This window comes from Rana temporaria, chromosome 1 (genome assembly GCF_905171775.1).
Source record: "Rana temporaria chromosome 1, aRanTem1.1, whole genome shotgun sequence".
In the NCBI taxonomy this organism is placed as follows: Eukaryota; Metazoa; Chordata; class Amphibia; order Anura; family Ranidae; genus Rana; species Rana temporaria.
In genome coordinates this window covers 650,912,129-650,926,109 of record NC_053489.1, presented here as the reverse complement: position 1 = coordinate 650,926,109, position 13,981 = coordinate 650,912,129, and the positions used below count along the sequence as shown (strand labels likewise).

Sequence of the window (13,981 nt, the reverse complement as noted above, 5' to 3'; positions counted from 1 at the left end):
TGCAGACTAAAAAAGTTAAAAAAAGGTTATACCCAACCACACCAACAAATTTGTTTGAATGTCCCCCATTTTTTATTTTTTTTTCAATGCCCAACTCCAGGCAAGTGAAAATGATCCCTTCCAATGGGACTGAGCCCCGCACTGCAAGGGTCCATAGCTCGATTTGTCCAGGGGAGAGTAGAAACCATTTTATTTGATCTGTTTACGGCAGCTGCATTTTAGATTTACCTGATCATTCGCTCCCCCCCAGCAGGCAGCGCTGCCCCACAATCCAGCAGTGGCCTGTCCCTCGTTAGTCCTCGCATTCAGTGCAGGGCAATATACTCTGCTTTGGGCTTGATGTCAGGACTGTAGACTGGTGGAGCATGCATGTGCATTGATTGGTTCAGCAGCAGGAAGGAGCAGGCAAGTATATCTCCTTTTGTCCCCCCCCCCCCCCTGGACCACAGGTGTCGAACACAAGACTTGTGGGCCGAAACTGGCCCTCAAGGTCATTTCATGTGGCCCTCACACCCCCCTCATCTCTGCCCCCACCTGGTCTCCGCAGTCAGCAGCAGAGAGGACAGGACTTCTGCACTTCTTTGTCCAGCCCTCCTGGCAGCAGCACAAGGCAAGGGGGTGCACTGATGTAAGGGATAGTGGGGGGGGGGGGGAATGCTTGACTTCCGATGGTGGGGGGCTCTTGACACCTGATGTAAGGGGGATAGGGTGCTGGTACAACCGGTCCTTTGAGGGCAACCATAATGCTGATGTGGCCCGCAAGCAAATTGAGTTTGACACCCCTGCCCTAGACGTAAACAAGTGATTGACCCTTGCAGCGCAGGCACAGCTCCACTGCAAGGGATACAATTTTTTTTTTTTGCCTGGAGTTGAGCTTTAGAGATGTACAAGTATATCTAAAATCTATGTAAATTATTATTTAATTCCTTTTTTTTTTTTTTTTTACTCTATTCATGAACAGGGTTCGAATGCCAAGCCGGTGGTGTCTTTCATTGCCGGTCTCACAGCCCCACCAGGTAGGAGAATGGGACACGCAGGAGCCATTATCGCAGGTGGCAAAGGTGGCGCCAAGGAGAAAATCGCAGCTTTGCAAAGAGCCGGAGTGGTTGTCAGTATGTCTCCTGCCCAGCTTGGTAGCACCATGCACAAGGTAAGAAACGCAGATGTGAAAACTTTGCTAAATATTACGCCGCCAACCGCAGAGCATAAATGTTAAGCAGCTGTCGAGTGACTTTGATTGTTGAATCGCGGGCTGTTTCCTGCACCTCAGCTGCTCTTAATTGTCGCAAACAATCATGGCTGGCGCACAGGAAATATGTTTCGCTGTTACTTCTTCACCCGCAGACTCTTTAAAAGCTAGAAGAACACTCAGGCTTATTGCACAGCCCCTCTTTAATCCCTTCTCAAAAAGCGTTGTACAATGTGAGCCAAGCGTAATTGTGGGGAATTAAAATCGCTTTTGGCACAGTGGCAAGCAAATAGCAAAAAAATATCTGTGTTACACCACAGCTGTCAGGAAATGGTGTACGGTCACGCTGCTTCCCAAACCTTCATTCAGAGGTATTTCCGAGCTAAAGGCCGCTTCACAATTTTATCTTTAACCACTTGAATACCAGCCTGTCATAAGCCTTCATTATTATTAAGTTTATAGTTCTGTGATAGTTTGACTGACAATTACTTCATCATGCAGCACTGTACCCATATGAAGTCTATCTTAGTCCGCAGGGTTCAATATTGAGTTGGCCCACCCTTTGCAGATATAACGGCTTCAACTCTTCTGGGAAGGTTGTCCACAAGGTTTAGGAGTGTGTCTATGAGAATGTTTGACCATTCTTCAAGTAGAGCATTTGTGAGTTCTCGTCCACATCAGTGTCTGACTTCACGAATGCACTTAATAACATAATGCACAAATAAATGTAAACGGGATAAATAGAGAGGGTGAATCTCTAACTGGGACAAAGGACACTTTAACCAGTTAACAACCGCCCTATAGACAATATACGTCTACAAGGCGGTTGCTTAACTCTGGGAGGACGTCCATGGACGTCCTCCCAGAATCGCACGCCCTCTGGGGCGCGCACACGGGAATGTCCTCCGGACCCGGCGCATCACGGATCACGGTAAATCGCCGCTGATAGCGGCGGTTTACCACGTGATCGCTCCGTCCAATGACGGAGCGATCACTTGTAAACAAACCGGCGTCATGCGAGGATGCCGGTTCCTCCCTCCCCTCTCTGTACCGAACGGTACAGTGTGAGAGGGGTGGGGGGGGGAGAGAACAAATGCAGCACGAGTGCTGTGGGCTGGATCTGTGACACATACAGTCACAGATCCATCCATCCATCCAGCCATCCATCCCTGCTCAGCCATCCCTGCCCCATACTGTGCTATACACACTACTCTGCAATACCCCACACTACTCTGCAATACCCCACAATACTCTGCAATACCCCACAATACACTGCAACGTCGCCTATGGGGATTTTTAAGTAGCAAAGTTTGGCGCCATTCCACGAGCGTGTGCAATTTTGAAGGGTGACATGCTGGGTATCTATTTACTCGGCGTAACTTCATCTTTCACATTTATTCAAAAGAATGAAGAAAAAATACAAAATTTGCTAAATTTTATAACAGAAACAAAGAAAAATTCATTTTTCCCTATCCGTCTTTCAGGACAGCCACAACTTGAGAGATAGGCTCCTCCTCTTCCTTAGGAAACACTGCCCAGCCTTTAAAATCTCTCCTCCCCCTGCTAGACCTCAGTTCTTAGTGTTTCCTCCGGTGGGGAGACACTGCTAAGGAACCAGGCAGAGCAGTCAGGGGACTGTGGCCATCATTATTTTTCCTATGGAGAGGCAAGGGCTTCCTAAAGGAGATTGGGCGAAAGAACTTACCGCCAAAAGAAAACGTACCCCAACCAGGTCGAGCGCGACAGACGGTTTGTGGGGGGGTCCCTATCGTGTCCACAGGACCGCGGCGGGGGAATTCAGCTCCGGGCACCCTGATTACAGGCCGCACATTGTTTTTTTCTTTTAAAAAATGCGGGCCGAGTGGCGGGCGACGTCATTTCCGGTGCGCCTCGGAAAGGATTCCCTATGACCCGCGACTTCCGGTTCCGGGTCGCGGCGCTGATAAGAGACCCACGCGTCCTGCTGGAGGTGTCGGATACTCGTTGGGACGAGTTAGACACAGCACAACCACCCCGCTATGTCGGTGACCTCTCCGGAACGGGACCCGACTAGGGACGCTACCTCCAGCCAGTCCAAGGTAAGGGTTCCTGGGGAAGGTTCCCAAAACTTTAGACTATGTCTCTTTTCCTTCCTCTATTTTTCCCTTGGTGGTTGGGGGAGAGGAGGGAAAGACAGCAGGGCACCTAGCAGTAGTGTCTGTCTAGTGCTTCCCAGAGGGTTGTAACCATGTTGTTGTTTTTAAAAAAAAAAAAAAAAAAACTTTTTTATATCTCTGCTCTTTTAATGTGGGTCCTTATGTCTTCTATTTTCCAGAAGAGCCTAGAAAAGAGCCAAGAAAAAACAGGAAGGACCCATAGTTCTAGGAAGAAGTGTGCTTCCTGTAGGGATTCCCTTCCTGATTCTTGGGCAAAAGTTTTATGCAGAGATTGCATAAACTCTCTAGTTAGGGAAAGGGATGCAGAACAGGAGGATAGTCTAGCTGCTTCAGTTAAGGAACTAGCCTCTACCTTTTCCTCTTTCAAGACCTTGTTTGAAAGGGTGCAACCCCCCCTGGTACCCACACAGGTTACAGCCCACCCTGATGTTCAGGGTCCTGCACCTGCCTCTCCTGATCCTTCAGCGGAAGCAGTTGATTTTGCAGGCCCTTCTCAGGGGCAGCACTCCTTAACGGAGAATGTTGCTTTCGACTCGCAGGCAGAGTCAGGTGAAGAAGACCAGGACAGTGAGTCCAAGAAGTCTTCCAGATACAAGCTATCTCTTGATGAGGTTGAGGAACTACTAGGGGCCATTTACACGACCCTAGGCATTCACACGGATATTAAACCTCTTAGTCTCCATGACCAGATGTACAAAGGTCTAGGGGAACACAAGGGCAGGGTTTTCCCAGTGCACGATCTTCTGGTTGATACTGTTAAGAAGGAGTGGCAGGACCCTGAAAGAAAGCCTTTCTTTTCTCAATCCCTTAAGAGAAGGTTTCCCTTTTCGGAAGATTCCACGTCTGTTTGGAATAAGAACCCTAAGTTAGATGCGGCCTTTTCACAAGTCTCTAAAAAGACTGATTTAGCATTTGAGGATATGGGCAACCTGACGGATGCTATGGATAAGAGAATGGACTCGCTGTTGAAAAAAGCATGGGAGTCCATAATTGGCAATTTAAAACCAGAATTAGCAGTTACAGTAGTGGCCCGTAATTTAGAACACTGGCTCTCAAAGATCCAAGAACATATTGAGGCAGATACGGACAAGGACACTATTTTGGCTTCCTTCCCCACAATTTTAAAAGGGGTAGCCTACATTGCGGATGCCTCAGCAGAATCCGTCCGCATGTCAGCCAGGTCAGCAGCCCTGGCTAATTCTGCCAGAAGAGCTCTCTGGCTCAAGACTTGGTCAGGAGACATTGCGTCCAAGTCTAAGTTATGTGGGATTCCCTTTACAGGAGATCTCCTATTTGGTCCTGACCTGGAGTCAGTCTTAGACCGCACGGCGGATAAGAAAAAATCTTTTCCGTTTAAACGTAAAACTCCACAGAAAGGTAGAGGGTTTCGTCCCCAAAGACAAACAGGGGTCCCGAAACCAGAGACTCAAAAAAGGATCTGGACACCTAGGGGTAGGGGAAGAGGAGCGATTTTTCGCCCACCTGACCAGCCCCCCAAAAAACAATGACTCCCAGATCAGAGTGGGGGGAAGGTTGGGGGCCTTCCTCCCACAATGGGAGTCTTTTTCCCCAAACAGGTACGTATTGGCGATGGTGAGAAGGGGGTATTCCCTAGAGTTCTCATGCCTTCCGCCACAGAGGTACCTGGTCACTCAGCTTCCCAGAGCCAAGGAAAAAGCAGAAGCTCTAGTGGGGTCCTTGAGGGATCTGGAGGTCCAAAATGTTGTTTGCAGAGTCCCAAAAGGAGAGGAGAAAAAAGGGTTTTACTCCCACGTTTTCGTGGTAAAGAAACCCTCTGGCAAGTACAGGTTAATCTTAAACCTGAAACCACTGAACAAGTCAGTAACATACAAAAGATTCCGTATGGAGTCAATTTTCACGGTAAGGGCCCTCCTACCACAGAATTGCTTTATGGTCTCCCTGGACCTCAGGGACGCGTACCTGCACGTACCTATTGCAGAGGGGTCTCAGGAGTTTCTACGGCTAGCGATAGACTTGGGAACTTCGGTGGTGCACCTACAGTTCCAGGCCTTGCCATTCGGTCTATCCTCCTCACCCCGCGTGTTCACAAAGGTCCTGGCGGAACCAATAGCTTTTCTGCGTCTTCAGGGAGTGGGTATAATAGCGTACCTGGACGACCTGCTTCTTTTTGCAGCCTCTCCGGAACAAGTCTCCAGGGACCTGGAACTAACCAAAAAGACCCTTATGGACCTAGGTTGGCTGTTAAACCTGGAAAAATCCAGTCTAATACCATCACAGCGCATTCCTTATTTAGGGTACACCCTGGACTCCACCCTGCTAAGGGTCTTCCTTCCATTAGAGAAGGCTCTAAAGTTAGAAAAGTCAGTATCTGCCCTCCAGGGCAGCCATCAGGTCTCAATCAGATTCCTGATGTCAACACTAGGACTGTTAACTTCCACTCTACCGGCAGTCCAGTGGGCAGGGATTCACTTTCGGGCCCTGCAGGCCTTTGTGCTCAGAATCTGGGACCACAGCTCAGAACACCTAGACGTCCTGGTACAGGTCCCAAGTCAGGTAAAGAGATCCCTCTGGTGGTGGAGAAGGATCACCAATCTGTCACAGGGTCGTCTATGGCATATCCGGTCTCCATTGATTGTCACCACAGACGCCAGCGGCAGAGGTTGGGGGGCTCACCTGGGGGTACTTCCAGCACAGGGTGTTTGGGAAGTGGCAGAGCTGAAACATTCCTCCAACTGGAAGGAGCTGAGGGCGATCGGTTTAGCTCTCATCTTCTTTCAGGAGAGACTTCGAGGACACCACGTCCAGGTGAGGTCAGACAATGCGTCGGCCGTGGCCTATGTAAACAAGCAGGGTGGCACCAGGTGTGTAGCCCTGTCGGCCATAACAACAAGAATCTTTCGCTGGGCCGAAACAAACACCCTGTCCTTATCAGCAGTTTTTCTAAGGGGGATAGAAAACAGTACAGCGGATTTCCTCAGTCGAAGTCAACTGAGGGAAGACGAGTGGTCCCTCAATCAGGAGGTCTTCCATCTTTTGGTCAAGAGATGGGGGTCTCCGGAGATAGATCTCTTCGCATCCAGGGAGAACGCAAAAACACATTGGTTTTTCTCTCGGGGCAGGGGAGAGGGAGCAAGAGGGATAGATGCCCTATCCCAGAGCTGGCGATTCGGGATTTGTTACGCCTTCCCACCCCCAGCTCTTCTACCACTGGTCCTGAGAAAATTTCAGCTGGAGAACACCTCACTTATCCTTGTGGCACCCCACTGGCCCAAGAGGGCTTGGTTTTCGGTTCTCAAGCAACTGACCACAGAACCCCCTCTTTTTCTTCCTCTTCGAGAGGATCTCCTCTCGCAGGGTCCAGTTCTGTGCCCTCAGGTACACAGGTGGAACCTTGCGGCGTGGTTACTGAGGAGTCCTTGCTGAGGTCCAGAGGTTTTTCGGACAAACTGACTGCCACCCTTCTCAACAGTAGGAAGAAGGAGACACGTTCTATTTATAGAAAAGTTTGGATTCGTTTTAATACTTGGTGCCAGGAATTTTCCTTTCCAACACAAAGCCACAAGTCCGTTCTGGAATTTCTCCAGTGCGGAGCGGATAAAGGCTTGTCAGTGAGTACCCTTAAAGGCCAGGTCTCAGCACTCAGTGTGTTTCTAGAGAGCCCTCTAGCATCCAATCCCTGGGTCATCAGGTTCTTTAGGGCTTTGTCCAGACAGAAACCTTCCCAGGGACCTTCCTTCCCCAAGTGGGATCTATCACTAGTTTTACAGGTGCTAACAGGGTTGCCCTTTGAACCCTTAGACAAGTGTTCTTTAAAGGATCTAACATTTAAAACAGTCTTTTTAGTTGCAGTGACTACTGCCAGGAGGGTCAGTGAATTGGAAGCCCTGTCCATTCGTCCTCCTTTTTGTGTAATTTTCCCGGATCGAGTTGTTTTTAAAACCGATCCGGCCTTCCTTCCGAAAGTGGCTTCCAAGTTCCATAGAAGCCAGGAGGTTGTGTTACCCTCATTTTGTTCCAATCCCTCTGGTGAAAGGGAATTTAAGTTTAGTACACTAGATGTTAGGAGATGTATCCTACAGTACTTGGAGCTGACTCGAGCTTTTAGGAAGTCAGACTCTTTGTTCGTTTTGTTTTCTGGGACCAGAAAGGGACAGAAAGCGTCTCGGCGCACTATTGCTAGGTGGCTCAGACTAGTTATTGGGCAGGCTTACTCCTTGACTGGTAGGGAAGTCCCTACAGGAATTAAGGCACACTCTACTCGGGCGGTGGCTACTTCTCAGGCTGAAAGGGCTGGAGCGACGCCAGATCAAATATGCAGAGCCGCAACTTGGTCCAGCTACGCCACTTTCATCAAGCATTACAGAGTAGACCTGGTGTCAGCAGGTGAACAAGCCTTTGGGAGAAAAGTCTTGCAAGCCGTGGTCCCACCCTAAATTGTAAGTACTCGATTATCCTCTCAAGTTGTGGCTGTCCTGAAAGACGGATAGGGAAAAATGGAGTTACACTTACCGGTAACGTCCTTTCCAGTAGTCTTTCAGGACAGCCCTAGTTACCCTCCCGAAAAGTAAGAAGAAGGGGTTTCTAATCCAGGAACATAGTATGATATTGATGTGTTAACTATGGATTACTAACATGTTCTTGTGTCTCCCCAGCGGACCGGAGTGCTCGTATAAAAACTGAGGTCTAGCAGGGGGAGGAGAGATTTTAAAGGCTGGGCAGTGTTTCCTAAGGAAGAGGAGGAGCCTATCTCTCAAGTTGTGGCTGTCCTGAAAGACTACTGGAAAGGACGTTACCGGTAAGTGTAACTCCATTTTTTTTTACAGAATTTTCAGTCTTTTTTCTCTTATAGCGCAAAAAAAATAAAAGACCCAACAGTGATTAAATACCACCAAAAGAAAGCTCTATTTGTGTGAAAAAAAGGACGAAAATTTCATCTGGGTACAATGTTGTATGACTGAGTAATTGTTATTCAAATTGTGAGAGCACCGAAAGCTGAAAATTGGTCTGGTTATTAAGGGGGTTTACGTGCCCAGTGATCAAGTGGTTAAAGTGTGTTTCCACTTTGCAGAAAACTGGGATAAAATTGACACCTACTTTGTTACATGTTCCCATTCACATACAGTAATCTCACAAAAGTGAGTACACCCCTCACATTTTTGTAAATATTTGATTACATCTTTTCATGGGACATCACTGAGGAAATTACACTTTTCTACAATGTAAAGTAGTGAGTGTACAGCTTGTATAACGGTGTCAATTTGCTTTCCCCTCCAAAATAACTCAACACTCAAGCACAGGTCCTCCCAGAGACCCCCGTTCGTGGGAGGCGCAGGTCCTCCCAGAGACCCCCGTTCGTGGGAGGCGCAGGTCCTCCCAGAGACCCCCGTTCGTGGGAGGCGCAGGTCCTCCCAGAGACCCCCGTTCGTGGGAGGCGCAGGTCCTCCCAGAGACCCCCGTTCGTGGGAGGCGCAGGTCCTCCCAGAGACCCCCGTTCGTGGGAGGCGCAGGTCCTCCCAGAGACCCCCGTTCGTGGGAGGCGCAGGTCCTCCCCATGGACGCCTGGACCCTTTTTCTTCTCCTATTGGTCACAGTCTGGCCCCCCTAAAGTCCGAAGAACAGTAAACTGGCCCTTTGTTTAGAAAGTTTGGGGACCACAGAACTAGTGGGTGCTCAACTTCCTCCTTGCTGCGTTCTAATGTCGGTGCGATTTGTAATGATAAATAAGCAAAGTGTGAGTGATGTGCCTGAGAGATCAAGAAAAGCCCTATGCTCTACATATACCAGACAAGTGGGCCACTTATTTGAGAGGGGCTGGGATCATAGGCCCAGATTCACATACATTGGCGCATATTTATGCCGCCGTAGCGTATCTCCTATACGCTACGCCAACGTAGCGCAGAGAGGCAAGCGCTGGATTCACAAAGCCAGTGCTGCCAAATCTGCGCTGGTTTTTTTATGCACAAGTAAGCGTGAGCCATGCAAATGAGGCGTGACCCCATGCAAATGATGGGCCGAGCGCCATAAAGATACGAATAACGAACGGCGCATGCACCGTCCCGTGGATGCATCCCACTGCTCATGCTCAGAATCACGTCGGGACTACTCCCTAAGATACGACGGATCACTGCCTACGACGTGAACGTAACCTACGCCTAGTCATATTCACGTACAACGTAAACGGCATAAGATACGACGGCTTGTGTTCCCTGGTCCATACCTTTGCATGTGTTGCGCCTCCTATATGGGGAATGACTTTACGCCGGACGTACGACTTACGCACACCGTGTATATTATGCGGCGAGCGCAAGTACGTTCGTGAATCAACGTATCTCCCTCATCTCCCTCCTTTCCATATTTGAATAGGAAATCTATGGAAGCGTCCATCGTAAATATGCGCCCACGATACGCCAGCAAGTTACGTCGGTCGGATGAAGCCTATTTTTAGGCGTATCTCGATTTGTGAGCACGGCGCATAGATACGACGGCGCATATTTGCACTTACGCGGCGTATCTCGAGATACGTCGGCGTAAGTGCTTTGTGAATCCGGGCCATGGAGGGCAATGTGATTTTTGGCTTGGTACAACTTTCTTTTCGTTTTTATCTTTTTTTAATTGGAGGAATTCTTGCATCAAGTTGCTGCAGTGCTGCATAATGATAAAGTCAGAGTACAATTCCATTTCCGTGCACTTGGTGGCAGCAGAGCACTATTATTCCAAAAGTCCACCTATGACAGGCAGATTGAGGGCCAATTTGTATGGTTTTGTATAGTACGCTGTGGATGTCTCATGCGCTAATTTAAGCAAGGTGTGATTTACTGAGGTTATGGGCACCAAATCTGCGACTCCATGCAAATAGCCAAGCACTTGTTCAGAGTAGTGCACACGTCCTTCACCCCTCGATATATTTATACGTGTCCCAGAAAAGCTTTTGATGCATTTGTTTCATCCCTCTCCCCACGCTTCATAAAGAATTACCAGGTGTTAATGTGAAGGTTCTGTTTCGCCAAAGCCTGTTTCATGTCGGTAACATATATTATTTATCTCCCCTTAGGAATTTGAAAAGAGGAAAATGCTGTAAGCGAAGGAAAGGAGAGCGCTAATAGTGGCAAAGAGCACGTCCACCTTTTTGTTTCGTCCAGATATCGTCTTTCAACAACACCGTCTTGCACAGCCAATGTAAAGCCATAACTGTTATTTTCTGTCTCCCAGACCTGGAGGTTTTACGATGGATGGAAATGTTAGACCTGTATGAGCCGTCTAAGATAAATAAAATTTCCATTTATTTTGGATCCTATATTGAGTGTTCTTATTACAGTTGTGACCATTGCATTATGATTTGCTGCACTCTGAAGAAGACTTTAAAGAGAGACACCGACTATAATTTCTAGTTTACTGCTGTAGAAGTGGCTACCAAACCTCATGCAGACCAAAACTATTACAGCAGCTGCTTGGATTGGGGACTTGTGAGCTCATAATGGTCACGAGTGGCTTTACAAAACTTCTGCAGACCATAAATGTGGGGTAGACTGCATTCAGCACTCCAGCTATAGCGAGACTACCAATCCCATCATGCCTCTGGCATCCACAGGAATGACTCCCAGAGGTGAGTCTCGCAATGCCTCTTGGGACTTGTAGTTCATCAATGCCTGGACTGCTGAATGTTGCCTACTCCAGACATGGATCATCAAAGATTTGGTTAGATTGGGGACTTGCACGCTTATAATGGTCACAAATGGCTTTACAAATCTCATGCAAATCATCAATATTAGATTAACCCCCTTAGCGGTAAACCCGAGCGTGACTCGGGGTTGGTTTTCAATGTTGGGATGGGTATCCCCGAGTCACGCTCGGGGTGGACGTGCAGAGTGTGCAGCGGCGCGGCTTACCTTCTCGCTGGATCCACAGGCAAGTTACTTACCTTGTCCCTGGATCCAGCGATGCATCCCCGCTGTGTGAGCGAGCGGGACCTCCTCGCTCGATTCACAGTCTCCCCGTGTGCCGCCGATCTCCGTTCCCTGCGACGTTGCGACGCACGGGGGCGGAGAACGGCGCCAAATTCAAAAAAGTAAACAAACACAATACATACAGTATACTGTAATCTTATAGATTACAGTACTGTATGTAAAAAATACACACCCCCCTTGTCCCTAGTGGTCTGCCCAGTGCCAGGGGCGGACTGGGCCAGGGGACAAGGATGCGTTTTCACCCTGGGCTGCTCTGATATGCTCTGCAAAGGCTGCCTTGTCGCCAGCTCAGGACCGCACATGCGCAGTATTTGAGCTGGCCGAGTGCGGCAGCTATTATCCAGCACTGTGAGCAGCAAAGTCTTCTGTCTCACAGCCGACAGTCTGTGTTACAGAGCCCAGCCCCTCCCACCCTCCTCCACACAATTGGCTGGCAGAGGCTGCTCTCTCTTTCCCCGCCCACACTATGGCCAGCCTGTGTGCTGACTGGGAAGAAGATGTGTGGGCGGGAAGTTCAATCTGAGCAGTCGGCTCGAATGCAGTGAGTCACCTGGGACCATACAAGTAAAGTAAGTGAGCTTCTCCACCCTCCCCCTCTCTGCAGCTAAAACGTTTTTTGTTTTTTTTTGCAGCCTGTGACAGACACTACCCAGGTGTTATAATGTGGGCTCACACTGGTATCCTGCAGTTTGTCTTCCTGCATTTTTCCCCTATTCCCATAGAGGTTGCACATTTTTACTGCATGTTCTGAAAGTGCACAAAATGTCCTGAATGCTGCATCTTTGGTGCAATTCCAGAAAATGTAGCAAAAATGTGCAACCTGGGGGACTATGACTGTGGAAAACTGGCAGTACCCCAGTGTGAGCCCAAAGAATTGTATTCACTTGCAGCAGGCACTGCCACTTCACTGAAAAGTGACAGGCAGAGGAGGTGATATCACATTTCCTCCCTGCCTGTTTTAACCCCCTAAATGCCAATTCCTCCAGGTAATGGCATGGTTCACTTTTGAACTCCACCTTGTTTCCATTACTCTCAGTAGGTATTAGATGTGTTCTCACCTTATTGTTTGCACATCTAATACCTAAAGAGTTCTGGAAATAAGGTGGAGTAAAAAATGAATTTCTACACCCAAGTGGAGCATTTCTTTCTCAAGATTTGAGGGTATTATTAAACCCAAAGGCTGGTTGACCTAGGCCACCATAGACAGATTGAATTTTCTGCTGAACCAGCAGAATTTCAATCTATCTATGTGCAGAATGTGGTTGTACAGAATTCAATCTATCATTGACTTCAGTACAACCAGCGTGTCTTTTTTTTTTTTGGCGATCACTGCTGGCTGCTATAGCTACCAGCAGTGATCACTGTATTCTGATGGCTGGAAAACTTTCAACCCCACAGTGTAACACTCCTGAGAATTTATCAATAACAGGTATGATTGGAACTCAGCAGAAAGAGGTTTCTCAGGGTAAACCACCAATGCACTCTCTTATGTATCAGAAAGTTTAGGGGTTAAATCATCACAACCTCATGTGAGTATAAAAGTATATGAGCTATCCCAGCAGGAGCTGAAGTATGGAGATGGTATTAAAGTCAAAATCAAGATGAAATCAGATTGTATTAACTTTGCTACACAGTATAATTGAGAAAAGTCTGTATGCAGCAAGTATTTAAACTCTGGCAGTCATATTGTTAATTCACAATATTATGGAGTAGTTTTATCTATAGAAAACAATCCCTCAGTTTGTGGTTAGAATAGAGCCCAAAAGGATCAGCATTCATTAGTACAATCCCAACAGCTTGAGGACAACAGATATCTGGTTACAATGCAGGGAACTATCGTAATTCAAGATACTTGCGGTTCAGCTGGTAGTAGTTGTTCACCAGGGGATGAATGTAGTTGCTAGGTAAAAGGGTCCAAGAATCCTGGAAGCAATGGTTCTCCTGTCAAGCTGAGGCTGGGTGTAGTAACAAACAGGCATGCAGCATGTGGATTAGAGAGGTAGAGATCTGAGGTATGGATATTGGCTGGAGAGGAGTACAGCAGTGGTTCCAGGGGTCGGTGCTGGGAGGTAGTGTTCCTTGACTGGCGGCAGGGATCCGACAAAATAACCGAACACCCTACCGCCATCTCTAAGGAGTTTAAATAGCCCCGAATTCGCGGGGAAATCGAGGAAGGAGGCAGAGTCGCACTTCCGCGTTCCACGCTGGAGCGCAAACGTCCGCGCACCGGAAATGACGCAGATGTCTTGCAGAACGGAGCGCAGCTGCTTGTAGAAGGCTCAGCTGCGCTCGTTCTGTACAGGGAAACATCAGAGATGTTACATACTCCCCTCCTCAAGGGGGCACCAGCAGTGCTCCTAGAAAGAGAGGGGCGATTAGGATACCTAAGATGAAATTGTCTAATCAGGCGAGGAGCATGTATGTTTGAAGAATTCTCCCAAGAGTCATTAAGTTGATCATAACCTTTCCAACGTATCAGGTATTGAAGGGTGGAACCATGTTTTCTTGAATCTAGGATTTTTTCAACCTCGTATTCAATCTCACCATGTACCTCGACAGGAGGAGGAGGGTTTGGCTGTCTGTTAGGAAATGGGTTAGAAATAAAAGGTTTAATGAGGGAAACGTGAAATGAGGAATGTATCTTCCAATCTGGGGGTAGAAGTAATTTTACAGCGTTCGGATTGATCAAA

General features: G+C 48.0%; 1 protein-coding gene across 1 annotated transcript in view; it reads left to right on the top strand.

Moving 5' to 3' along the window:
* SUCLG1 (succinate-CoA ligase GDP/ADP-forming subunit alpha) overlaps window positions 1-10,616 on the top strand; it is a 79,944-nt gene extending 69,328 nt beyond the window's left edge. Inside the window, exons 8-9 of the mRNA XM_040335498.1 lie at window positions 962-1,150; window positions 10,379-10,616. Of these exons, the coding sequence (XP_040191432.1) occupies window positions 962-1,150; window positions 10,379-10,405 (216 nt within the window). The 3' untranslated portion in view covers window positions 10,406-10,616. The remainder of the gene's footprint in view (window positions 1-961; window positions 1,151-10,378) is intronic.
* Window positions 10,617-13,981: the final 3,365 nt, after the last annotated feature.